Raw genomic sequence first — 27,846 nt, 5'->3', positions numbered from 1 at the left:
AAATTGTTGTGGCTCTAACTAACGGGGGGTCCATCAATTTAAGTAACCAAAAGCATTTTTCTTACTTTTTAGGCGAGGGCTCTCAGAAAATCGGCACCTTAAACATTTTTGAAGACAAGGTGTAAATAGTGGGCCGGTCTCAGCGAGAATTACCCTGTATCGTTTCCCTCCGTGTCAAGTCCAGTCAAATCTACTCGTATTGTGTCCTGGGCATCGATTGTTTTGTGCAAAACACGTTCCGTACTTAGTCGCAACAGTCGACTGTTCAACCTGCCGTACTATAGTTAGTAGAAATAGATTTAAGTTTGCATGAATTTTAGATAATGCTAGATTTACCTTTGCAGTAGTAGCAGATGTAATTTCGGTGTATGCTACTTTTAGGTTATAGAACTATTGGTGTTGGATTTCACCGTATCTACGTAAATAATATCTATAAGTTTATACAAATTCGAAACGGTTCAAGAGCGTAGTTTACCTTGTAAGAATAATAGAGAATTCACTTTGTTTAAGCAATAATCTGTAGTAAATTTGCACAAAATAACTGCACTTGATCTTGGCGAGTCTTAGCATTACTACACTATATGACAATTGACATATCATTTAGGTAGGTTTTTCGTTGACTCACCGAGAGACAGTGAAGACTGTCACTCCGTGTTGTGTTCAATACCACCCAGTGCAGATGACCGTCTCGATTGTAGTTGCGTGCCGTCCGACATTAGGGTGGTTCAAAGAAGGCAGTAAAGGCGTGGTGGTGTGAATTCGCCAACAGCTTCTTTTTCTACGGCTGACTCAAAAGACCGAACACCAACCCCTTTACTTTCCAGAGGACCATAGTGCACACTTGAGCATAAGGTCCTTCTCTGGCATTCGGACGTTGATCAGCCGCCCCTAACATGGGGATCAGACGGTGTTGTGAACCGCTCCTCCTGGAGAACAGACGCTCAGGTTTGCAGAATCAACTCCCATTCCCTGTCAGTTTACGACTAAAGTTACCACCGGGGTTGGTTATCCGATCTTCTCAAGGTTGTCCTTGTCGTGCCATCATGCATCAGCTCTTTTTTCGATCAATACGAGATCTTTAAGGACAAGGTATTTGGAGTACATAGCTCAAAATTTCTAGAGCACCGTTTTTTTAGAACCGTTGAACGAATTTGGATGAAAATGCATCACGCTAATTGTTCAGTGGTTGTCAACAGCGTGATGCATTTCAATCCAAATCCGTTCAACCATTCTAAAAAACTGTGCTCTCGAAATTTTGAGCAATGTACCCCAAATACCTTGTCCTTAACACGAGGTAAGGTCATCTCGGAACCCAAAACTTAACATTCCTTCCGAAGGGGAGGGATTCGATCCCAGGTCCTCGTCGTGATGTATTCTAACCTAGGTTCTAACCATCCCACTAAAATCCGAGGTCGTCGCCGATCTGTCGGCCACTGCTTGCATAGGTAGGCGCTTCGTAGCTCGTCGTGGTCGAGCACTACTTCTGCCGCAACATGGGAGACCGCTCATTTCCCGTCTATCAGCTCCAAACCAACCTAGCCTGGCCGACGTCAATCCAAATCGACTCTCGCGTCAGCAGGATACGAACAAGTCGGTTTAAGACCTCTGGCGTAGTTGGCAACTGGACTACATTAACAGCAGCGAACCAAGTGGAAGCGATCCCAGCCGGATGTGTGCACTGTGCATCGTCTAGCTGATGATTGTCAAACAAGCCTCTACGCCACCGCTACAATGTAATGGTCGTTGGGTAGGATCGTCGAAGCCGTGGTAGCGAAGGATGAGCGGTTATTAGTATCGCTGTCCCGCCGATAGCTCATGACAAAGACGAAAGGAAGAACGGCAGCATCGTAGCCAGCAGTTGGCTGGTCCGGATACCCGATGGATTGTGGTTAAACTGGGCGAATTGAATGGTAGCCGCATGTTACAGTCTACCTAAAATGGTGTCCGGATTTTTAAAAATGTCATGACTTTTTCCATGAAATTCCGTGACATTTTTCATCTCTGGTCACAGGTCAGTGTCGCGTGCTTCTTCAATTTCCCCAAACGTTTAGAGTTTCAGGTGTCTGTCGTATTTTATTCGTTTTACAATTTTTGCTTCTTTGTACACACGACCAATATTTTTTTTTCATTTAAAAGCTTTTTAGTTCCTATTCTATTATATTTTCTGGAACCTTTTTTTTTTAGAAACATCAAGAAAGCCCATTTGAATTTTGCACAAACTTTAGAGGCACAAATCTGACGAACGAAGCATCGAACCAAGTCGCACTTGATTATCCTGGCTATGCTCACTTGCAAAAAGAGGCAGCTTTTCCAAATCGACCGCATTTGTTTACGAATTTTTAAGATTTGTGCTCTTGAAAACGTGAGTAGGGGTCCAAGTCGGCCATTGTGGCAGCCATATTGGTACTCTCTGAAGTTTCTCCTTAATATCCAGGGTCTCCAGTTAGCCTCCCAGTCAACCAGTGATCGTATAAAATGTTGCATAAGATGTCAAAGTGGAGGCGATATGCGTACATTTTACATGCGCCTAAATGGAGGCATGGACGCATATGGCCTCCACTTTATCATCTTATGCAACATGCTATACGATTACTGGTTGACTGGGCTAGTGGTAAGGCTTTGGATCGCCAATCCGGAGACGATGGGTTCGATTCCCGTTCCAGTCGGGAAACCTTCTCGACTCCCTGAGCCAAGCATGGGAAAACTCATTCGCTCACCCGAATGCGGCGATGCAAAATAGCCAAAAGAACGCCAGCAACCCAATACTGAGTGAGAGCACGGCGCACCATGAACGAACGCAACACGAACGGCTCGCCACCGACGCCACCGAAGCGAATCAGGAGAGCAACAAATAGAGTGTGATATGAATCCGCTAGGATCGGTGTATACGAAAAGAACGTTCGCTCTCTCAACTACCGAGTGGCATTCAGCTGATTGAATCAGAACGCGCTCACTTATTCAATTCCCAGTACTGAATGCTTCCACTGAACGCTAAATGAACGTTCCAAAACGAATGCTCTCGCACCCGACTCGGAATGCAAACATTCGTTCAATATTGGTTCGTTCGTCTTCGGCACACAGATTCAGTAACGATTCATTCGGCCGTCGTTGCTTGCGTCGCTCGGTGCTTGGCGATTAAAAAAAAATGTGCAATGAATGTGGAAAGATTTTGCTTGGCTGGGGGAGAAGCACACTTGCATCAGATTGTGCGTGGTTGTGAGTGAGGGATGCGCAATAAATGAATAATTTTTTCCCATCCTCACCCTGAGCATATAGTGTATTATTGTGCTTGCCTCACAATGTACAAATTCATGCCATGGCAATTTAATAACTGTGGAAGTGCTTAAAGAACACTAAGTTAAAGCGAGGCAGGCCAAGAGCCATAAAGAAGAAGAAGAAGTTAATATTTTTTCCTGAATGGTCAGTTGATGACACATTCTACCGTGACGTTACAACGTTTTGACGCATTCGTAGTCAGATTTTCCACTATAACTCATGAAAACGGTTGTAAACCTCAAAATATTTTTTCATATTCGGATTCTTTGTAAAATTTCTGATATATTTGACCTATTGAACATTTAGTTTTCATTAGAAAAACGTGTTCAAAATGCGCATTTGTAGCGTGACGTTACAACGCGCTAGAATCCGACCCTCTCTAACGCGCTACCAACATCTTAAAAAATCTGCTCGGATTTTTATGGTATTCTAAATTTTTTTTCCACCATTGAAATTTTTTGGTTTGTTCTTCATTTCAATGGAATAAAACATTTAAATTTCGGATTTGTTTTTGGATAATCGACTTTTACATTTCGTGACGTTACAACGCCCGTTCAGTTTCAAACAGGGTTCTGCTCGCGTTGTAACGTCACGAAAATGCACATCATGTAAGAATCAGAATAATCAGTCAAATTTACCCGAATTTGTGAATATATCATTGCATTATCTTCACTGCTTCAAGGGGAACTTTATTCTATTGAAAATCCGTTTTGCGATAAATGGCTCGGAGGGCCAAGTTATTGCTATCAATAGTATGAATATTCCTTCATGAAGGTTAATGACACCGGAACCCATCTTCGATTTAGTATCTCCCATATTCTTCTAGTTTTGTTCCAAAGACTAGAGCGCTGAGATCTATTATTTTGCACCGCCAGATATTTCAATTTTTCAGCATATAACTTATCACGCTGTCGAGATAAGACACATTCTACCGTGACGTTACAACGTTTCTACGCATTTGTAGTCAGATTTTTCACTATAATTCATAAAAACGACTGTAAACCTCAAAATATTTTGTCATATTCAGATTCCAGGTAAAATTTCCAATATGTTTGACCTGTTGAACATTTAGTTTACATTAGAAAAGCGTGTTTAAAATGCGTATTTGTAGCTTGACGTTACAACGCGCTAGAATTCGACCCCCTATACCGCGCATGCAACATCTTGAAAAATCTGCTCGGATTTTTATTTTAAACTGAAACTTTCTCCCACCATTGAAATTGAATGGTTTGGTCTTTAATGCAGTGAAATAAAATATATACATTTCGGATTCGTTTTTGGATAAGCGACTTTTACATTTCGTGACGTTACAACGCCCGTTCAGTTTCAAACAGGGTTCTGCTCGCGTTGTAACGTCACGAAAATGCACATCATTTTAGAATCAGAATAATCAGCCAAAATTGCCCGAATTTGTGAATATATAATTGCATTATTTTCACTGCTCCAAGAGCAACTTTATTCTATTGAAAATCCGTTTTGTGATAAATGGCTCGGAGGGCCAAGTTATTGCTATCAGCAGTATGAAAACTCCTTCATCTTCGGCCTAGTACCACCCATATTCATCTAATATTGTCCCAAAGACTAAACCGTGGATATTCATTACTTCGCACCGCCAGATATTTAGATTTTGCAGTATAAAACTAATCACGTCGTCGAATTAAACATTTTTTCAATAATTTATGCAATGTCATTGATTCAATTAAAAACGCTTCAAGATGTGCGAGCAGTTATTGAACCAAAGACATACCTGAGGATCTGCATACCACTTAGGGGCATCAATTTCTGTGATTCCAGCGACAAACAGACCTGATTCTGACAAAAAATCCTTCCTATATATGTCAGAGTCATATCTACTTAGAGAGTTAGTGTTTTTGGCAAAGTTGTTCGATAAGTCAAAAACTTACAGCTGATTTACTATTGGATGTGAGATTCAGACACACTGGGCGACGCTAATTAAAAGTTCACAATAGTTTAGACTAAAGTCTAGTCCTGAGATATATGAGTTTCAATTTCGTAGGTGTTACGTCTGTTTATCGGTGATTCTTGTTATATCAAAAATAGATGTAACATTGACGTGATATCCATCCCATATATTTCAAGATCCTAACTATTTAGACAGTTGGTGTCCTCGACAAAATTGTTTGGCTGGTCAAGAACTTTCAATTGATGGGCCGTATGATTTCAAATCGTTCCACTAGGAGGCGCTAGAGGGCATACACATTTTTAGTTTTACTTATCTCAGGATCGTGATTAATTGGAAAGATGGTTGCTTCATTAAAGTTGTTTGGTAGATCAAGAACTTTCAGTTTAATAGCCGTATGGTATTAATTTCTGCCACACAGTGGTGGTGGTTGCAAATTTTCAAAAGCATGCCAATTGTATTAATTAGCCAAAATACATTCAACAAGCCGTAACTTTTTATAAAATATATCAAAAATTCTCAAATTTTGACCTCATCTTGTTATCTGTAATTTCTACAATTTTGGTTAGCTCTCTACACAAAAATGGAGCGCTTTAAGCAAAATCATACTTTTGACTGTTGTTCTATTACGTCTTATATCTAAGGAATAAGTGAATCAAATCAAATTAAATTTTGAAAGTTAAGAATTATATATTCATCTTTGATTACAATTTGATTTGAATACAATATGTCCAAAGTGAAAAAAGTTCCAGCTTGTAGAATATTTTTCAAGAAATTCTAATCCCTAATTCTAATCTAAAAAAAAAATCTCGCATCTATTGGTAAATCAACTGCAAGTCCTTTACTTACCAAACATTTTTGCCGAAGAAATCGTATTTCTATATAATAGGGATCCTGAGATGTATGAATATTAAAATTTGTAAGTTCTCTAGCGCCGCCTGTTGGTGGAACTCTAAATCAAACTATCCATCAACTGTAAGTCTTTGACCAACTTAATAACTTTGTAATTTCGTCACTGTTGGCCACTGATATCACAGAAATTTTCGGTTTGAGTGGTATTTGATTACGATTAAAAAAATTTACAATATAGTAGTCGTCCTTCAAAAGTCTACGTCGTTTATGAACGGCCAATGGTACGCAATTTATAAACGATATCTTGAAAAAGAGCTCATACACAACGAGAACGAAACTGTTTTGAATATAGAACTACGTTTGTCCAATTCAGAAGTCGTCCAAGCCAGAAAGATTTGGTCTTTTCCACAGAACTTTTTTTCGTGACGTTACAACGCAAACTTCAACCAGGTGAAACTCAGGCTTCCGTGAACCGATTTTCTTTCTTTTAGTCTCATTTGAAAGATCTTTTCGAGTACAAAGAGCATACAAAATTTCATATTTGTAACGTTTCCCGTATTTGAATCAAATTTGAAAATGTTGATTTTTCGTGACGTTACAACGCAATAAAAACCCATACTATGATCAGCCATATTTCAGAGTTGTAAAGTCTTCCGATTAAAAATCTTTTTATGCTAAAAAATCTACATACATTTATCTACAAATGATGGAAGACTTCTGAAAAATCAGTGTGTTGGTGTTTAAAATACGACAGTTTGGATGAAAAGTGTGCCGAAAAGACTTAAAATCACGATTTTAATGTTAATCTTAATCGTCGTTCAATTTATATTTATTGTCACACTAATATCACGTCGAATACATTTTTGGATGACATGAGTAATGTAGAATGTGATAAAAATTTCAAATATGCCATAACTCAAGTTTGAAAAATTAGTATTGATGATACGGGGCCCGTAGAATGTGTCTGATATGTTTTGTAAGAACGTTAACTACAAGAGCTAGTCGGAACTTTACTGGATATTACATCCAAATTAGTTATTTATGTAATGAGTTGCAAAAGTTGATTTTTTCAGCACGAGTCGTACATTTATACAACGAGGCTTGCCGAGTTGGATAAATACGAAGAGTGCTGAAAAAATTGAGTTTTGCAACGAGTTCCATACAAAATGTTATGCATTGATTTTCTCATAATGCAACCCATTTGAGTTGCATAATATTCATAATGCAACTCAAATGAGTTGCATTATGAACATTATACAAACATTTTTGATTATGCAACTCATTTCAGTTGCATAATGAACCAGTTCTAAAAAAAATGGCCATTATTGTATCAAAATGAGTTATAAAAAATATAAATTATGATACTGAATTGCATAAAATAATTTATTGTTTTCTGAGACAGTCTATAATCCAAAGTACGCTGGACAATACCGGGATACAAATTCACCACGTTAAGCTGGGCAAACCCTGAGCTATATAAGTCAGATAATATCAATTCATTTGGAATTTAGCTTAGTTAATAATAGGGGCACCTAAAAAGTCACTGTTCCAATAAACATTTGGCAAAAAAATAAATACAATTAAGAAATTACCTGTATTTTCTGATGATCCTACCAGCGGCACCACATGAAGGCAAAACAAAAGAGCTAATAACACTGATCTTAATGTGGTCCTTTCCATCACTACTTCCCCACTGTTCGTCCTTCGGCTTCTCCGAGTTTGTAGCATTCCGTGGTTTTTGAAATCCCAGTCGGCAGTACCCTTCGCGTTGCAGTCCACACTGGCCACAAACATACACGTTTAGTCGATTTAGTTCACCACTTCACAGACATAAACTCACTCACGGGCGGCGGTGGTGGCGTTCGTTCAACCGTGCTGTGCGCTTCAGTGCTGTGTGTAAAGAATAAAATTAAACAGTTTCGTCCTACCTACTCATTTACATGTGTTTAACTTTCGTTGTGTCACACTTTTACTTTCGCTCTCTTGAGCTTTCACTGCTGCTATCTACACTGCTGTTCAACAATAGCTTTTGGTAGGAAAGTGCTTGGGTTACGTTGTTCTGTAAGCATCTTTGATAGATTTAACTGTGTGTTTTTTATCAGTAGTTTTATTTTCTTTTTTTAGTTTGCTTTTATTTCACAACATAAGATAACAGCCAAGATTGCTTTGTACTTTTATGTCTTAACAATACTCACTCTAATACATCTCAAAAAAATCAAATATTAAAACTGTGATGTGATGCGCACTATTGATCCTAAACAGACTATTTTTGAATCACTTTATGGGATCACCTAAGAGACCATCCATAAATGAGAAATCAGTGAAAACTTCTATGTTATTTATGAATGCTCCCTAAAAAAACTTAATCGCATCGCTCCATAGCTTGAAATCAGGAATGTCAAAGGTATTAAAAAAAGAAAGAAAATTAAGCAGTGAGAAGTTATCAAAAAAGCAAGAAAAAATTAAATGTGTTAAATGGTTTTTTAAAAAGTATCTACCCTACAATTTAAATCTTTTACAGCAAAATACAGCAGAATCTGTTACCCAACATGATTGAGAGAAAGGGTTCATCAAATGGAAACTTAAATGCTTTCGGTGTGTTGTGGCAAAGTCATAAAGAAATTTGAATGTTCAGCTGCTTCCACTATGGACTGGAAAAAAGTCAGTAACAAACATGCAGTCTTGCACCGGGAGCTATACTTTAACTATTCCTGGTACCTACGTTCTTCTAGTCGGGTATGCATTGTAATTAATTTACTTGTGTGCAGTGTCGCGAATTCTTACGGTACGGTACATTAAAGCTCTATAGAAAGCGGTGTCTCAAAATTATCCATTAAACAGAAAAAAATGAGAAACTGAAAACAAAACAACAAGCAGTTCTATCGATTTCTAACCGGTGCCAGTACACACTGCACTTTCAAGCTCGCATCGGAGTACTTGTAGTAGCACCAGACGCATAATTTGCATACGCAATTCAAAGGGCAGTACGGCGATAGATACTGTCCGTGCGTATAGAATGTTTATCTTCGCACTCGTGACGCATCTCTGATAGCACTGACACTTCTATCAGTTCAGATGTATCCTAGGGCAATTTCAATCAGTCCATAGACATGCAGATCAAGTGCAGACAACCTCTATTCATTCTTAGTATTCGATTGATCCCCCTCGACATGTATCGTTTGTGCTGTTTACGTTGAATTCCAATGGATGGGTCACAGATGATGCAACTTTAAACTAGAAAATGGATTTCTTCCCAGTAAAGCATATGGATGCATTCATAGTAATGCCTATCGCATGTGCCCTGTCATTCTTATAGTATACCACAATATGTTTGATTAACCTTCCGTAACTCGCGCGGTTGACTACCTGCGTCAGCACCACGCTAATGCTGAGTACAAAAAGCGAGATTTTTTCAACGTGTTGTACAAAATACAACAGCGCGATCGCTCGTGGGTTAAATTCAATGCACAATACACAACGTGTTGGCGCATTCTTGATCGAACCGGAGGCTGGTACATATTTCCGATATAAAACAAATGTCACAGAGAGATGTGTAAATACGTTTGGAATGAACTATCATCACACTACTGTATTCGCAGCTTATGCGCTTCTCTCACTGAAACCAGAAATGGAATCAAGACACGATACATATTAAAGAAAAATATAAACACCAGTCAGTGCTACTGCTACCTATCAGTCGTTCGATTGAAGTTCGACCAGTTTGCGAAGGGAAGCCGTATTGCTTACATGGGCCATAGTGTGCAAAAGGATGCAAAATGTACGTCGTTTCGATACTGCAGATCTTTTTTCCACAAAGTTTGTTTAACTGTGCGCTTAATATAAAGCATATAATAGTATAATGGTAGTTTTTTCACGGAAGTAGAGCACTGTGAAAAATAAGCTTATTTCAGAAGGATTCGTATGCAATCCAGTCTTTTTTACCATTTTCGTCATATATTTTCATTAAATCGAATCCATTTCCGTTCATGTGTAAATTGGCTAGGTATATTATGACAGAGCAAGGTTTTTCACAACATGACATCGTTTCTCACTAACCCTGGGATCTCCAGTTAGTGTAGTGGATGAAGTTTTGCACTGCCAACCCGCCGTCTCTGAGGTTTACGATCTTAAATGAAGAACCCCTGTGAAAACCTCTATTGAACCCCAAGAAAAATCCAGGTGAAATTTCGAGAGGAGCCCCCCTCTATAGGAGCTTCCGGAAAAATCAGTTAAGCTATTTCTGAAGGGATCCCTCTTGCGCTCTCCAAAAAGAGAGAGAATGTGAGAATATCTGGAAGCACTTCAGTAGAAATTCTGGCATAAACTCCAGGAGAATACAACACAATAAATTTCTAGAAGAATCTCTGCAGAAATTTCGGTCTCACAAAAAATACTAGAGCAATACCAAAATATATAACTGTATAAATACCAAGATGACATCCTGGACGATTTCCAAGGGGAAACCAGGAAGAAAAATCTATAGAGAAATCTCAGAAAACTCTCATGAGAATTTTTGGTATAAAATGTTTGAGTAATTTATGGGGAAAGAAAGGCATCCATAGAGGTTCTTTGAAGAAGTACCTGGAGGGATCTCAGGAGAAACCGCAGGGCCTGTCCATAAACTACGTAGACTCTGAGGGGGGACGGGGGAGTCTGGCCAAAGTCTACGATCCATACAAATTCCGAAAATTTTGTATGAACGAAAGTCTACGAGGGGAGAGAGGAGGGGGTCAGAGATTGTCAAGATTGAGTTTATGGACAGCGCCTAATGCCTTTCTTGTGGAGTTTTTGGAGGAGTCCTAGCAGGAATTCCTGAAGGAATCCTATGAGTATACCTTGAAAGAATCTCTAGGAAAATCCTCAGATAAATTCCTGGTTATATCCAACGAGTCATTCTAAAAGGAATTGTTGAAAAAATCCCTATACAAAGTTCTTGATGCACTAGATACAAGAGAAGTTCTTGGAAAAAGTCCAGCAGGAATGCAAGTTAGAATTTCTAGAGGAATCTCACCATTTAAACTTAAAGTCAAATAAATAAAATAGCAATTTCGTTTTGCTACACTCATCTCTGAACTAACTACCAGAGATGTATGTGCTATCACAATTGATGTATCTGTTGAAAGCCGGCTGTTCGGGTCCGTATGAAGTTGATCATCAATATTAACTTCTTTTCCCGATCAGCCTAGATAGCTGTGTAGTGTCGGTAGCGGTTGTCCCAATTGGCTAAGAATAACACTGCGGACCACCTGTTCCGGGGGTAAAAGTCCACTAAACAGGGAACCCCAATCCAAGGTGTTAGGCGGCCCGTGCTGATGGATGAATGGTTGAGGGGGTTTAAAATATGCTCGATCTTTAACGGAGACCGTAACGTAGGTAGATCGCCTTTATGTGTTGCGTTACGGTTCAAGATCTACCAAACCGAACCCTAGTGACATCCGGTTTGTCAAGTTGGGGTAATGTGTTTTGGTAATAAGGATTCATGGTACAAAGTCCTTGTTACTGGTGACAGTTTCTAAAATTGCATTTATTCTGCCTTGCTTATAGTTAAAGAATCGGACTTTGCCAACCCGAGACTACACTTGATGTTAGGAAAACAAACATGCTTTACGTATCTAATTGCGTACTAACCTATCAAGGACTGTTAAGTTCTGGTAATTCAAGGACTCACGTGCATTCTTATTGCAGAACACATTCTCTAATTTGACAGAGTTTTGCAACTAGCCTAAAGTCCCAGGTTTTTCTTTGTTGACCTGGGACTAAACTAGAAGCAAGACATGGATGGGGCTAGAGTTCCGATGCATGGATAAATATCAGTACCACCGTTTTGTTTTTCTCAGAATTCAAATAGATTGTGTTTGATTAGGGGCGCTCTTTTACTGGGATTTAAATCTCTATGATAACGGGACCTTTTTATCGCAATCTATTTCTTGCACCTCTGGGATAACAAAACAGGAACTGTACAGAAATAGATGCTTCATTGCCTCTCAATGACAATGGAGTAGTACGACATGCACTAAATACTAAGGATACGGGTAATGCTACAAAATATCTAAATACTGGTCGCAGTGGCTCACCCGAACAGAAAAAAAAAAAATCTGTTGAAAACCTCAACAGGAAATACGTTTATTGTTCGGTTTATTTATCGCATGATGAACCATCCCCTACGGATGCTTTCAAACAAGTCATTGCATACTGCACTTCAAAAAGCCTTCCGCTAATTGTTGGTAGTGATGCTAATGCTCACCATATAATCTGGGGCAGCTCAGACATCAATTTGAGAGGCTCCAGTTTGATGGAATACTTAAGTAGTACAGATCTTGGATTACTTAACATAGGCAACCGCCCAACCTTCATGGTATCTGGTAGAGAGGAAGTGTTAGACATAACGCTTTGCTCTAGCAGAATTAGTCATGAGCTGACCAATTGGCATGTGTCAGATGAAGAATCTTTATCTGACCATCGTTACATCTTGTTTGAACATGTGAATGTTACTTCGCAAACTTTGCGTTTCAGGAATCCCCGGTCAACCAACTGGGATCTCTTTACCGATCTGGTTGCAGCCAAATTTCATGGATACTCACCATCAATTGACACTCCAAGTGATTTAGATGATGCCGTTGATACTACAACGGCCTTCATCATGGAAGCTTTTGAAGAAGCCTGCCCTCTGCGGTCTGTGAAGACCACAAGAGGAACCCCTTGGTGGAACTCCGATCTGGCGAAGCTCAGGAAACAATGTAGAAAGAGTTGGAACAGACGACGTTCGGCTGGATCGGAGGCTTTCAGGTCGGCTCGCAAGGCCTACCAGAAAGCTCTTCGGTCTGCTGAACGATCCGGCTGGAAAAACCTTTGTACAAATGTTTCCAGTCTGAGTGAAGCCAGTCGATTGAACAAAATCCTTGCAAAATCTAAGGATTTTCAAGTGAACGAACTTCGTTTGCCAAATGGTGATTTCACTTCCTCTGATGAGGAAGTTTTAGAATGTTTATTCAGTACACACTTCCCCGGATGTGTGGATATTACATCTTCGGATGAACCTGATGTCTTTTCTTGTAGTTATGATTCTTTAGCTTCGGCTCGGAGTATCATAACTTTAGAATCGATTGAATGAGCACTTAATAGCTTTGCTCCTTTCAAATCTCCTGGGGCAGATGGGATTTATCCTATTTTGCTTCAGAAGGGATTTGATCATTTCAAACATGTTTTGAAACAACTACTTAATTGCGGTTTTGCGACAGGGTATATTCCCAAATCCTGGCGGGATATTACTGTGAAGTTTATTCCGAAAGTGGGTCGCGCGTCGTATGAAGAAGCAAAGAGCTTCAGGCCTATCAGTTTGACCTCTTTTCTTCTGAAATGCTTAGAACGCATAGTCGATCATCACATCCGTGATGTTCATCTGGCCAATGTGCCTCTTCATGTGAACCAACATGCTTACCAATCTGGAAAGTCCACTGTGACTCTTTTACACAAAGTTGTTTACGATATCGAGAAGGCATTCGCTCAAAAGCAATCCTGCCTTTCGATGCCATATTGGAAGCCGCACGGGGTCATGGTATATCTCCAATGATTTCCAATTGGATTCACCAAATGCTCAAAAACCGACATCTCTTCTCGACATTGCGTCAAGCGGCGATTAGGAAATTGAGTGTTTGTGGATGCCCCCAAGGCGGAGTCTTATCACCACTTTTATGGAATCTCGTAGCAGATACGCTATTGAGGCAACTCAATAATAGCGGTTTTCCTACTTATGGTTTTGCCGACGACTACCTAACATTGTTAGTCGGTATGTGCATCAGCACCCTTTTCGACCTGATGCAAAACGCTCTTCAGGTAGTTGAGGGTTGGTGTCGCCAATATGGCCTTTCGGTAAATCCGAGTAAAACATCTATTGTTCTTTTCACGGAAAAGCGAAACCGTAATGGTGTTCGAACTTTACGTCTCTTTGATTCTGAAATCAATGTGACTGAACAGGTAAAGTACGTTGGAGTCATTCTTGATTCCAAGCTTTCCTGGACACCTCATGTTGAGTTCAGAATCAAGAAAGCTTGTATGGCCTTCGGGCAATGCCGGCGAACCTTTGGTACAACTTGGGGTCTAAAACCCAAGTATATCAAATGGATCTACACAACTGTTGTTCAGCCAATATTGGCCTATGGATGTCTTGTGTGGTGGCAAAAGGGCGAAGTGAGAACGGTCCAATCAAAGTTAGGCCATCTCCAAAGGATGTGCTTAATGGCGATGTCTGGAGCGTTCTCTTCAACTCCCACGGCAGCTCTCGAAGTTCTCTTTGACGTTGCCCCACAACACATTCATCTCAAACAAGAAGCACTTTCTTGCACTTACCGCCTATGGGTACTAGAGGAAACTCCTGTGAACCGCAGTTCAACACACACCTCGTTGTTTCCACTTTTGGTGAACTGGGACAAAGTTGTCCTTGCTCCAAGTGATCTTACAATTGCTTGTAATTTTCCATATAGGACATTTTCCACGAAATTCCCTTCCCGGGAAGAGTGGACATCTGGTTATCTGGAGAGAAGTATTTCAGACGGCATCGTATGCTACACTGATGGCTCCCTTCTCGAAGGTCGAGCAGGTGCTGGTGTTTATTCTCGTGAGCTAAGGCTGTATCAGTCTTGTTCACTTGGTAGACACTGCACCGTTTTTCAGGCCGAAATCTTTGCTCTTATGTGCGGAGTGCAATCAGCACTTCAGCAGCACGTAATGGGCAAAGTAATATACTTCTGTTCAGATAGCCAGGCTGCTATTAAAGCACTTGCTTCGGCCAACTCCAGGTCGAAGATAGTTATCGCTTGTCGAACTCAAATTGAGGAGCTGAATTCAGCAAACGCTGTTCACCTTGTATGGGTACCTGGCCATTCTTCCATCGCTGGAAATGAATTGGCTGATGAGTTAGCTCGCACTGGAGCATCACATGACTTCATTGGCCCTGAGCCAGCTATTCCGGTATCCAAGTGTTGGGTGAAGCTTCAGATTGACACCTGGGCTGCCACTCAGCACAAACAATACTGGAATAGTTTGGAGTCATGTCGTCAAACAAAATTGTATTGTACTGAGCCATCTCTAGGGGTGGCAAAGCATTGACTGGCCACTGCCGACTCAGCTATCACATGGCGAATATTCAGCAAGCTGATTCATTTGCATGTGATAGCTGTGAATCCGATTATGGAACTTCGTATCATTTAATATGTAACTGTCCAGTTTTTGCGCAATTGCGCTTCCGAGTACTCGGGAAACACTTATTAAGTGAAACTGACTTCAGAAACCTGAATCTTCAGGACGTTCTGTTGTTCTTGACCCGCTGTGGTAAAGAGCTATAGGCTCTCTTTACGCTTTATGCATTCTCACAGTGCCCTTCTCAGGGCGCTGTTCGAACCCATTGTGGCACGCTTATGCGTTATTACAGTGTCCTTTTCAGGACGCTATGTGAACCCATTGTGGTACGCTTTTGCGAGTATGACGATCCTATTCCCTTACCTGTCCTTTCCCATGTCCTATCCTTTTTCCTTCCCTTCTCCGTCAGGTAAATGATGAATAGGCTCGTGTTCATGGCGATGGCACAAATTTCCCGAATGGAGGAGAACGTGCCTCTAGAGCCGACCTACTGATACCTGATACCTGATATTTACCATGAGATGTAAGCATTTCAAGACATCGTTGTGTTTAAATCAAAGCTGCCCATAACATGTGAATGAAAAAGCTTAGCAACATGCAATGTTGAGAACAAATATGCGTCATTGCTTGCTCAAATACTCCAAAGCTCACATATTCAAAAAAAATTAAAATAAAAAAGTTATTGTGAAAAGACCGTGTTTGGAGGGTAGTCATGCCTACTATGATTTATACCTTACTTAACTACCACATTTCGGCCATCCTGACTAACCGATGTCCTCATCGGTATACCCATTAGTTGCTTCTGGGTCTAACAAATTATTGGGAGATAACCAATGTTTCATGTTTCCTGGTGAACACACTGAGTGAAAGGGAAGGCTGGAAGCCTGAAATCCTTCTATATCCGATACTACGTAACGATCATTTGGTAACACTTTTTGAACTACATATGGACCTTTAAATTTCTCCGTTAATTTTGAAGCTGAAACAGATTTGAGAACAATGAAATCTCCGACTTTGTACTCAGTAGCCTTTTTACGCCTTTTATCAGTTACCAATTTGTTGTAAACTTGATTTTGTTGAATTGTCTCGCTAGCCTTATTGCGTTCAGATTGAATATCAATTCTATTTTCTCTTGACTGAAAATTATTAACAAAAGTCTCTAAATTGTGATCTATTATGTTTAAGTTCCTTTGAAGAGATCCAAACAACAAAACACTTGGACAATTTTTAATAGATCTATTGTACGTGTTATTGAATATGTATTCAATTCTATTTAAAAGATAATTCCATTTGAGACCAGTATCGTTAATCATTTTTGAAAGCATTGGTGTTAATATTCTGTTAATACGCTCTGCTTGTCCGTTGGCCTCTGGTGTGTATGCCGCAGTTTTCACATGTTCAATACAATTACTTTTGACAAATCTTTCAAACTTAGATGAAGAAAAGCACGAACCTCTATCGGTAATAATTCTCCTTGGTTTACTATAACAGTTCATATAGCTAGAAATGTGTTTTATAACCTCTTCGGTATTAGTTGTTTTAGTTGGAAATAATTTTACAAATTTAGTAAATGCATCCACCATAACTAAAATGTGTTTAAATCCACCGCTAGAGGGTAGATTAATAGGACCATAGTGGTCCAAATGTAACGTATCAAACGGTTCATTTCCTTTGTCAATACTCTTTAGAAAGCCTTCCTTTTTCCCTTCTTTCGGGTTGTAGAAAATACAGCTTAAGCAATTTGAAATGTATTTTTTAACAATTTTCTTCATACTTGCAAACCAGTAATGTTTTTTTTTATTTCTAGTATTGTTTTATGAATGCCGATATGTCCAATTTTATCATGACAAGACCTAATAATATTATCAATCATTAGCTTTGGTATAACTAATAATGATTTATCATCAAGTTTTCTGAACAAAATACCATTTCTTAATTCAAAGTTTGGAAATGTGCTATTCTCAAGGTGTTGTTTAATGTTTTTTAACTTTTCATCTTGCTCTTGAGCCAAAATCACATTTCTTTCAATGTCTTCAGTCTCTAACAAGTTCAATTCTTCGACTTCATTATTAGTTGATACAGTATTTGCCTTAGTCATGTTTTGTCTACTAAGTGCATCTACATGTCTCATTTTTGTCTCTTCTCTATATTCCAACGTGTAGTTATAATTTTCTAAAAATAACGCCCATCTACTAATTTTTGAATTTATTTCTTTTTTTACCAATGTTTGAGCCAAAGCATTGCAGTCTGTGAAAATTTTGAAATGCTTCCCAGATAAATAAACATGGAAACGTTTTATTGCATATACTACAGCAAGAGTCTCTAGTTCAAAACTGTGTAATCTAGACTCAAAATTATCTGTGTTCTTACTGAAATAGCTAACTGGGTGGAAATTGTTATCGTCTTGTTTTTGCAGTAATATAGCTCCAAACCCATACGAACTTGCATCACAATGCAATTGAGTTTCAGCATTTGGATTAAAAATACATAATATTGGAGCTGATACTAATTTTGCCTTAAGTGTTTCAAACGCCTGAATTTGTTCATTATCAAATTTAAATACAGAATCTTTTTTAAGCATATTGTATAACGGCCTTGCAATGGTAGCAAAATTTTTAATAAACTTCCGGAAATAACTTGTCAATCCTAAAAATCGTTGAACATCTTTCACATTTTTGGGTATTGGAAAATTTGAAACTGATTCTATGTGAGACTTGTTTGGACGTCTACCATACTTATTGATCGTGTAACCTAAATAATCGATTTCTTCAAATAAAAATTTACACTTATCCAAATTTAACTCCAAAAGATTATCGCTTAGAATTTTGAAAACAGTTCGTAAGATTTCTATATGTTCTTCAAATGATTCAGAAAATATGATAATATCATCAATATAAACACAAAGTTTTCCTTCTTCAATTAACTTTTTGAAAATAGTATTGATAAATCTTTGAAAAACTGCAGGAGCATTACAGAGACCAAACGGGACACGCAAATACTCATACTGTCCAGACGGTGTAACAAAAGACGTAAATTTAGTACATTCAGGTGCAATTTTGATTTGGTGAAACCCAGATTTCAAATCTAATACCGAAAAAAACTTTTTGTTTCTCAATTTGTCAAGAATATCTTCAATTAATGGCAATGGGTAATTGTCTCTATGAGTATCCTTATTTAATTTACGATAATCAACACACATTCTAACATCTCCTTTTTTTTTCGGTATCAAAACAATAGGACTAGCAAAAGGAGAGTCACTTTCTCTAATGGTGTTATTTTGTAAAAGTTCTTTAATTTTTTCGTCTACTTTAGATTTTTCAGCAAATGATAGTCGTCTTGGCTTAAAATGAAACTGAGTACCACTTTTTAAATTAATTTTCATCTCAAATTTGGTTTCAGGATTTAAAGGTTTAACGGAAAACAAATAATACTTCTTAAAAACGTCCATAAATGTTTCCAATTAATCGTTACTTACTTTTCCAACATTCTGCAACATTTTTGATTCATCGAAAACAAAGTTAATTGGCTTCATTTCATCAGCGTTCGATTTCCTAATCACAGGAGTTCTGCAAATCTTAATCTGGTTTCTCTCAATGATTGTCCGAACTCCAGGCTTCATTATTATGTCCCTACCGATAATGGCATCATATGAAGACATGGTTTCATCAGGAATGACCAAAAAGTTAACCTTAAAAAGAACATTTTGAACATAAATGTTAGTACTGAAAATACCTAAAATTGTCAGTCGTGATCCTCCGATACCCCTATAGATTTTCCGTTTATCATGATTTTCTATTACTCCATTTTTTGTAAATTTTAGGTGTATCAGAGAAACAGGACTGCCCGTATCAAATAAAGCTCTCAACGAATGATCATTGTTATCAATTTTTAAAACTACCAATCCTTCAGACCCTATGTCCAACTCAGTCATCTTGTCTTGTGTATCGTCAACGGTTCCAATCTGGTTTGCTCTAGGACTAGTTTGATTTCTCCGTATTGACTGCTGGCAATCTTGATGACATCTAGCGGCAATGTGTCCTGGCTGGTGACAGTTATTACAAATGACGGGTGTTCGAGAAGAATTTTGATTTAACTTGATTAAGGCAAAGGCACTTCTAAGATCAGCAACTCTTGAAAAATTTCTCATCTTTGCTTGGGTTCTTAATTGTACATCTGGAATTCCTTCGACAATATAATCAATCAGCTCGAACTCTTGAAGACGTAGTGGCATCGCTAGAATCTGCTTTTCAACACAGTATTGACTGAAAGATTCACGAACGTTCCATTTCCTTCGCTCCAATCGTTTATACAACTCCAACGAACTTGTCTTGACTGAAAACACTTCCTTCATGCTTCTAAAGAGTTCCTCAAGATTCATCGCCATCAAATTCTGCTGCGACACTGACCAAATCTGCGCCACGCCAGTGAGACGTTTCAAGACTATCAGCTTCATTACTTCATCGTTAACCTTGAAAAGCGTTTTCATTTGATTCGCCACATTCTCGAAATGTTCAAAATTTTCACCACTGGCTCCCGAAAAGTTTGGTAACAGGAAAAAAATTTCATCCAATTTCAATGTACGATCTAATCCTTCTCCAAAAAATGTAGGGTGTGTCTCAGGATTTATTTCTCCAGGTATATTGTTGACCAACATTCGACAGACGTTTCCACCAGTCAAGAATCGACCTTCCATGGAAATGCGAGTACCAGATATATTTGCTTCAGATGAATTCTGTTGATTCGCAAAAGGAATACCAGTTCCGAAATTTTCCGAATCTTCTGCATCCGCAAGTCTCTGACTGCTCGACGACATCATGAATATTTGGCAGTATCCCACTTCTGAAGTTGAAGGAAACACCTCTTTCCAGTTTGAAGGTTGTTTATTCAATGTCAGTCATTTACAATTTTCATATTGTCTGTCCTAAAAGTCATGCCTACTATGATTTATACCTTACTTAACTACCACATAGATAAAAGGTGTCTTGGACAAAGTTAGTCGCAATAGCATGGCCTACAACTTTGCTGAAGAGCTCGATCGCATATGACTCAAAATTAAAAAAAAAATATTCCAGATTTGAGTTAAGACGGGAGACCACCTTAATTAAACATTTTTGGAAAAGATGCAGCAAACAAATGCAAACAACCTCTCTGAAGAAACCAAACATCTAAAGTTAACGATAACAGAGATAGAGATTTTTCCCTGCTAAAACATGGATTCGGACTATTGTGCAGTAACATGTACAGTCAAAACACTTTAAACACTAGCATTTTTTTTTAAATGTAAACAAACTTATCACAAAGAAACAGGTTTAGATTAGGCAGGATTCAAAAAATCATATCTCAAAAATTAAAGAACATGCATCTTTGATTTTTTGAAATAATACACCAAATTTCCTGAGTTTTCTAATAAAATATTAAACCAGGGTACTGCTTTGGTCCCTAGCCCATGAAAACGTGTAAACACTAATATATTTTCATTATTTTTTTTGAACAACACCACAAACCCCTTCAACGTTTTTTTTTCTGAAAAATAGAATTCAATAGCTTTTAAATAAATAAAAATAAGTTTAAAATCAGTATAATAAAATTGGTCACCCTAATGACGTAACAAAGAAAAATACCGGTCTAATTATTTTCGAGAAACTACATACCCACCAAGTTTCATGACTATCGGAGATACACTCCGATTTGGGTCCTCTTTATTTCACTCTGTTCGATTTTACCCAAGGAAGGTTTATGAGGCAAAAAACATGTATAAATTGAGATTTTTTTAAAATCGATTTATCATACCTTTAAACGAAAACTTGAACTTGGAACGTCTAAAACATAGTATGTTATACAAAGTTTTCCGGGGACAATTAGTTTTATGTAAAGGTGCCATATTTAGATAATCTGTCAACAAATGAAGTAAAATTATGAGCTTTGAGGCAATTGACGATCTGAAATGAAACTATATGTACGTCTTGAAGTCATATATGTTCTTATAAGTATGCAATATTATTAGTCTCATAAGCAACTTTGTGGAGAATAATTGATAGGCTTAGAATATTTAGCGGCTTGTGTATATATAAATTGCAACCCATGCTAGAGAGTGAAATTGTTGAAAGCAATTGAAATCAAATGCAGTCATTCTACAATCTACATCTACAGTTTTGTAATTGATACATAGCTTGAGGCGTCCGACCTACAACTGCATAACAACCTACATAAATACGACGAGGGAAAAGATCAAACATATGGCGAGTTACACGGAACTGCTCACCGACCGACGACAGAACGTCGCGACACCGGAGGGTGGTTAAAATTGACGAGTACCACTAACAACTGTTATGAGCGTTCCCAAAGCTGCGGCTCGGCTGATGTCGATTCTTGGCGCAATGAAGGTTGTGTGGCGGTAGATGGAAAAGGTTTCTTGGAAGGAGATGAATTTTTAAGGATATGTTTTCTGGAATCGGTTTCCTTGTAAGTTGCAGTTGAGGTACTATTTTGGCGCCACTGGAATAATATCATTAGAAATGCTGCATGCAATGCAGAACCGTGAGCCAATGTGTGTGGTTAAACAGCTTATAGTAGGAAGAACTATTACTACTATTACTCCAATGTTAAAATAGGTTTGCGAGAAAAGAAATAAGGCGACTGATTTCAAGAACAGCCCCGTTAGTTTCAAGGCAAACCCTGAATCCTTGCAAATACAACATTTTGATTTGGAGTTTTCACGACTTACTAGGGAGTACATTATTTTCATGTCCCCAAAAGAAAAAAAAACTGTATCTGGGCACGCAATCACGGTAGTAGATTTCTTATGAATGCTAAAATCTCTAAAAAATCCCAAATTTAATTCGACCGAAAGTCATCCGTTGAAACAAAATATTTTTGCAACATTTTTTGTGGTAAAAGGTTATTGCGGCCATAATAATTACAAAATGCACCATAGGAAAATCAAAATGCACCATAAATAATTAAGCAATGTACCGACAAAATGCACAGCTTTCTCCATAAATAAATAGAAATGTTCCATAATAAATCAAAAATGTAGCGGTAAACCAAAAGATTTTCTAGTTAAAAATGAAACATTGTATCAATAAAAAATTAAATAAAACACCATAAACAAATAAGTTTGCTCCATAAAAAATAATAAAAATATCCATAAAAAATAAACATTTGCTCCATAAGTATACCATGTTTGCTCCATAGAAAATTAAAATTGCACCATAAATATCATCAAATTGCACCATTAACAAACTATAAATTTTACCTCAAAGAATGCAAAATCTACAAAAATTATTCAAATTCTGCATCATTAGTAGTATTTCAATGGCTAGTAGCACTGGAAATATGTAAGTATATAGTAATATGTGGAATTTAAAAGGCTATATTCTGCACCTTCTGCCTAAATTAAAAAAAAAATCAAATCTGACTATACATGTCAATGGTTGCTCCTCCGTGATTAATCTGAGCTGGTACCAATTGCACTGGGATCCAAATGAATAAGGGCTGGGACACTCCACTTATTCTAAAAGTGCAATTTAAGCAGCTCATACATTCTTGATCAATAACGGCACTGGCCACGTCCTTATAGTCAGTTAGGAAGGGAAAGGAATGTTCTAACATTCTAGTGTGCTGGTTGTTGCTACTAAAGACCGGGATCACCTCTGCATCCCCACAACCAGCACGGATGCGATCCATGAATAGGGGTTATTTTTATAGTGTTCGTGATAGGTTGTGTGGTGAATAAGGTGAATAAGGTCAAGCGGCACAGCACGCTTTGGTTGCATAACTTGTAGGCGTTATATATACGGATTCTTTTAATACATGCGGCGTAGCCTGTGGATGCGTTGTAACTGTGTCGATTCGGTTATAGGTAATCCACAAATCCATGAATTTGCCCGGTATAATGCAAACAGAGATGTTATCCCGTGAGCGTTAGCGAGTTCGAACAGCAAGCGATTATCCGGTAAATTGCATTCATAGTGTTTCCATCTTTTAAGTCGTTCTATCATAGATGCGTGCTTCGGTACATGGTTTCTGTTTATTTTCTTCTTACTTTTCATATTAACATTATCCCATCCACATCCTAAAACTATATGTCGTTGGACACTGCAGCAATGGTACAATAAGATTAAATTTATGTAGCTTTTACATTCTTTGTGGTGAAATTTACAATTTGTTTATGGTGCAATTTGATTATATTTATGGTGCAATTTCAATTTTTTATGGAGCAAATATGGTATAATTATGGAGCAAATGTTTATTATTTATGGATATTTTTATTATTTTTTATGGAGCAAACTTATTTGTTTATGGTGTTTTATTTAATTTTTTATTGATACAATGTTTCATTTTTAACTAGAAATTTTTTTGGTTTACCGCTACATTTTTAATTTATTATGGAACATTTATATTTATTTATGGAGAATGCTGTGCATTTTGTCGGTACATTACTTAATTATTTATGGTGCATTTTTGTTTTTCTATGGTGCACTTTCGTTATCTATGGGTGCATTAAATAGGCTGCCATTTTTTGTGGTTTGCCATGACAGAAGTTTAATGCGACTGTAACCGATCGCAAGAACAGTTTAACTAGCGCCAACAATAATCACATCAGCATAGTTCGAAAGAACGGTCTACGTTGCTTGTGAAAGTAGGGTATGTGTTCCATCAGTAATCTCGCGCTCCCATATTCATCTTATTCGAAAACAAGCGATTACGGCACCGATTAATTCCGTTCTTTTTGTTTTCATGGGTGCTCACTTCTAACAAAAAATACAAAAATAAGAAACAAAACAAACAGCGCCTCAATCCTTTGTTTTTCGTAGGATGAAAATGGGAGCCACATGCTTAATAAGGGAACCAATACCCTATAACATAACAGATCATTAATAGCTAGAACATCGTTAATCGAAAGGCAGCTCTATGCTTAGGGACCATTCATAAATGACGTATCATTTAAGGACAGGAGGGAGTCTCTGATTTTGCACGCACCATGTATTAGTCATGGGAAAATATGCTACGAGGGGGGAGGGGGTGTCAACTCCTCATTGACAAAAAAAAAATCAAAAACCATACAAAAAAATATACACCAACATAGAAAAATATGTGAGATATCACTTGTCAGCTTTCACAAAATAAACCTAACTAATCTACTTAGCGGTGTAAGTGCCTTTCACAAAATCCAAGACGATCCAAAGCAGGGTTGTTAACGTTAATCAACGATTAACGCCGTTTCGTTAATTCGTTAACGTTAATTGAAACGATCAACGATTCTTCCGTTGATTTTTTGGAAGCGTTGATCAACGTTAACGTTAACGCGGAGCGTTGATTTAACGTTAACGACTCCGTTAATTTTACGTTAATTGTAGTACCGTGTGCGCACCTAACTTTGCGCAGGTCTTGGCGCAGGTCCAAACTTTGCGCATTCTTGTAAAATAACGAAACAAATAACTAAATGTCAACACATTCACCAGTTTAATCATTGCACTAGCATTGTGTAAACATAAACATTATTTGACAAATATTTAATGTCCATAAAATCTTTGTTTATGTTGAATAATAAACAAAAAAATACACAAAAATGTCAAAATTTGCCTCGCCTTAACAGGGTTGCCAAGAAGTAACTATACTAAAAATCAACATTTTCCTCGATAAAACTGTGCAACGATGATTAATTTTGCAGTTAATTGACAAAAAAGGTGATATTCTAGTAATATCAATCACAGTTCGTAAGAAATTTTTCAATTTAATTAGTGAATAGTGGTGCGCAATGTTTGAAACCATTATTTGCACTGTGTTCCTAATTTTTGCACTCTTTCAGTAAATGCTTGTTGAACGTGAATACATGACTTATGAACCATTTAAATATTATGTAACACCAGTACTGATAATTTCAGGCCTGCCTCTCCGCCATGTCGCAAATTTTGTATAGAAATTAGTAGAAAATTGTATGAACCGTAGCACTATGGCAGGCGCTCTCCATCTGTCCACAATGAGACGTGATTTGTGAACAGTCCTCACGGAACCAGAAATCAACCCAAATATAGGTTCTTTTCACTCATATCGGCTCTTCCGTGCGAGAACCCAAATTTGGCTATACCGCGTTAAAGCTCTGAGTGGGTAGTTTCCGTTTAATGCCGGCAGAAAATTGCAACCCATCCCAAAGTTCTTTCTACCTAGCGTTAACTTTCGAAGTACCCTAGTGGGTTGAAATAAACCCACTTTTGGGTAAACGACAAAGAACCCAAATTTGGCTTCTCGCACGGACATTTTCGGCTAGGTAGCTGCTTCTCGCTTTGTTTTTGACAACAATGCGAGCGGGAGAGCGAGAAAACAACCCACTGCTGGGTAAAAAGTTCAAGCGGTATACTTATTTTTGCGTTCTTTTAACGTATTTTTTAGGTAATCTGTTTTTTCCGTGCTTCATTTGGATTTTCTGGCGGTCAATGTTAGGGACAATTCGAATATGACGTCCACCATTTTTAAGACTTTTAGAACCCCCTCTTCCCTTGGGCCACCCCGTCACGCTTCATAGTATGTATACCTAATACATGGCACATCACACTTTCTCAGACAACCCCAGCCCCCTACCCCACCCCCCAAAGATGGACGTCATATTTAAATGACCCCTTATTGTTCCTATCCGCAACGGTCACTTCATTTATCAAGAAGCTTTTACCTTTGATCTTTAGCCACAGGAAACAACCCCTCATAAAGTTTGGATTGTTCACACGGTAGGTGCCTAGTACGAACCGCAGACGAAATCAAGAACTCCGGAGGCCTCCGTTCTCCCTCCCTCGTAGGACAAAATATTTCAACAAAGATAAATTAAGGGCACACTACCTGATCTGAATAACTTTAGTTTAATGGGCAAACATTAAAAAATAGCATTTTTGATTACTTTCTTGAGCAATTCATAGCATGCGCAAAGTTAGGCACACTATGCGCAAAGTTAGGAACAATCGAGGATTTTGTGCGCAAAGTTAGGAACAAGGCAATGAAATAGTTTTTCTATTTTAAGTATTTTTTTGGCTAATATTATGACTTTTTTATATTGCAGACTCAAAGAAGGATCGTTAGTCTATCGTATGAGCATGTTGTCCATGATATATTTTGTTTGTTTGTATTTTTTATAACGACTAGAAATTTGATTTTTCTTTACTGCGCAAAGTTTGGTGCATACACGGTACATATTTAATTGATACCTACTAGACTGTACATTTAAGTGAATCTACTTGGGTCCAACCCTTGGTCCAACCAAATATTTCGGTAAATTTGTCGGAAAGGTGTGCAAAATCGAATCTGGATCCTGAGATATATGGGATGGAAATTTTGTCAGTGTTTGATCTGCTTGTCTAAGATATCAAATAAATCACAGACCAATAGGTGTGACACTAACGAAATTTCAATCTCATATATCTCATGATCCTGATTACTTAGAGAGTTGGTGTCTTCGGCTACGTTGTTTGGCTGGTTAAGGACTAAACGATAATAAAGCCCTTAATCTACCCTTAATCTACCAAACAATATTATATTCTACAAAATCAGGATGCTGAGATATGCGAAATTTAAAATTTGTTTGCTCTCAAGCGCCGCCTAGCGGTGGAATTTTGAATCTTAATTCTTATTATCGGTTAGTCCTTAACCAGCCAAACAACTTTGCCGAAGACACCAACTCTCTAAGTAATCAGGATCGAAAGATACATGAGATTGAAATTTCGTTAGTGTCACATCTATTTGTCTGTGATTTATGTGATATCTTAGACAAGCAGATGCAACACTGACAAAATGTCCATCCCATATATCTCAGGATCCTGATTACTTAGAGAGTTGGTGTCTTCGGCAAAGTTGTTCAGCTGGTCAAGGGCTTCCAGAATATGAGCCGTATGATTCGTGATTTCACTGCTAGGCGGCGCTAGAGAGCGTACAAATTTTACATTCCACATATCTCAGCATTCTGATTTTTTAGAAAGATGGTGTCTTCGGCAAAATTGTTTGGTAGATCAAGGGCTTTCAGAATAATTATCGTTTGGTTCGAGTTTCTGCAGCTAGGCGGCGCTAGTTGCAATGTTTTGCAAATTTTCCTGACATATATGAAAAACAAAATTTGTTAGCTCACTAGCACCGCCTAGCGGTGGAATTTGGAAACAAAAGTCTTATTATCGGTAAGTCCTTGACCAGCCATACAACTTTGCCGAAGACACCAACTCTCTAAGTAATCAGGATCATGAGATATATGAGATTGAAATTTCGTTAGTGTCACATCTATTGGTCTGTGATTTATGTGATATCTTAGACAAGCAGATAAAACACTGACAATAGGGCACTACATGAAATACTCGCCTTCTCTTTCACTCGTACAGAAATTTTGTAAACAACAAGGCCAAGAAACGTCAAAATCCCATACAAAATCAAAACCATGAAGTGCCCTATTATATTTTGCTAGGAAAATTTTTGACATTTGCTTGGATGGCTACTGTGATCAACTCAATAGCTACTTAAGATGAGTCACGTTTTATAATTGTCCACAAACAACATGTGGATAGCCTAAAAACACCGGGGTATAGTCATGGATGAAATTAGAGCGCTTTGAGCCCTTCCAGTCCCAAAGACGAGCGCGCTGGGTGTATTGCATAACAAGCGCGCTCAGTTTCACAGCTGAAGGTGCATAA

General features: G+C 38.1%; 1 protein-coding gene across 5 annotated transcripts in view; it reads right to left on the bottom strand.

Annotated features, from left to right (window-relative positions):
* Nucleotides 1-27,846, bottom strand: part of LOC109428278 (opioid-binding protein/cell adhesion molecule homolog) — a 189,254-nt gene that overhangs the window by 141,664 nt on the left and 19,744 nt on the right. For 2 of the 5 annotated variants that reach the window (XM_062851599.1, XM_062851603.1), the window contains exon 2: nucleotides 7,642-7,829. In XM_062851599.1, coding sequence (XP_062707583.1) covers nucleotides 7,642-7,829 — 188 coding nt within the window. Of the gene's footprint in view, nucleotides 1-7,641; nucleotides 7,940-27,846 lie in introns of all 5 variants that reach the window. The other 3 variants (XM_062851600.1, XM_062851601.1, XM_062851602.1) reach the window with 2 other exon arrangements.

The sequence above is a fragment of the Aedes albopictus genome, chromosome 2 (assembly GCF_035046485.1).
Source record: "Aedes albopictus strain Foshan chromosome 2, AalbF5, whole genome shotgun sequence".
NCBI classification, from domain to species: Eukaryota; Metazoa; Arthropoda; class Insecta; order Diptera; family Culicidae; genus Aedes; species Aedes albopictus.
The sequence above is the reverse complement of the archived record's forward strand: the minus strand, read 5'-3'. Positions and strand labels throughout refer to the sequence as shown.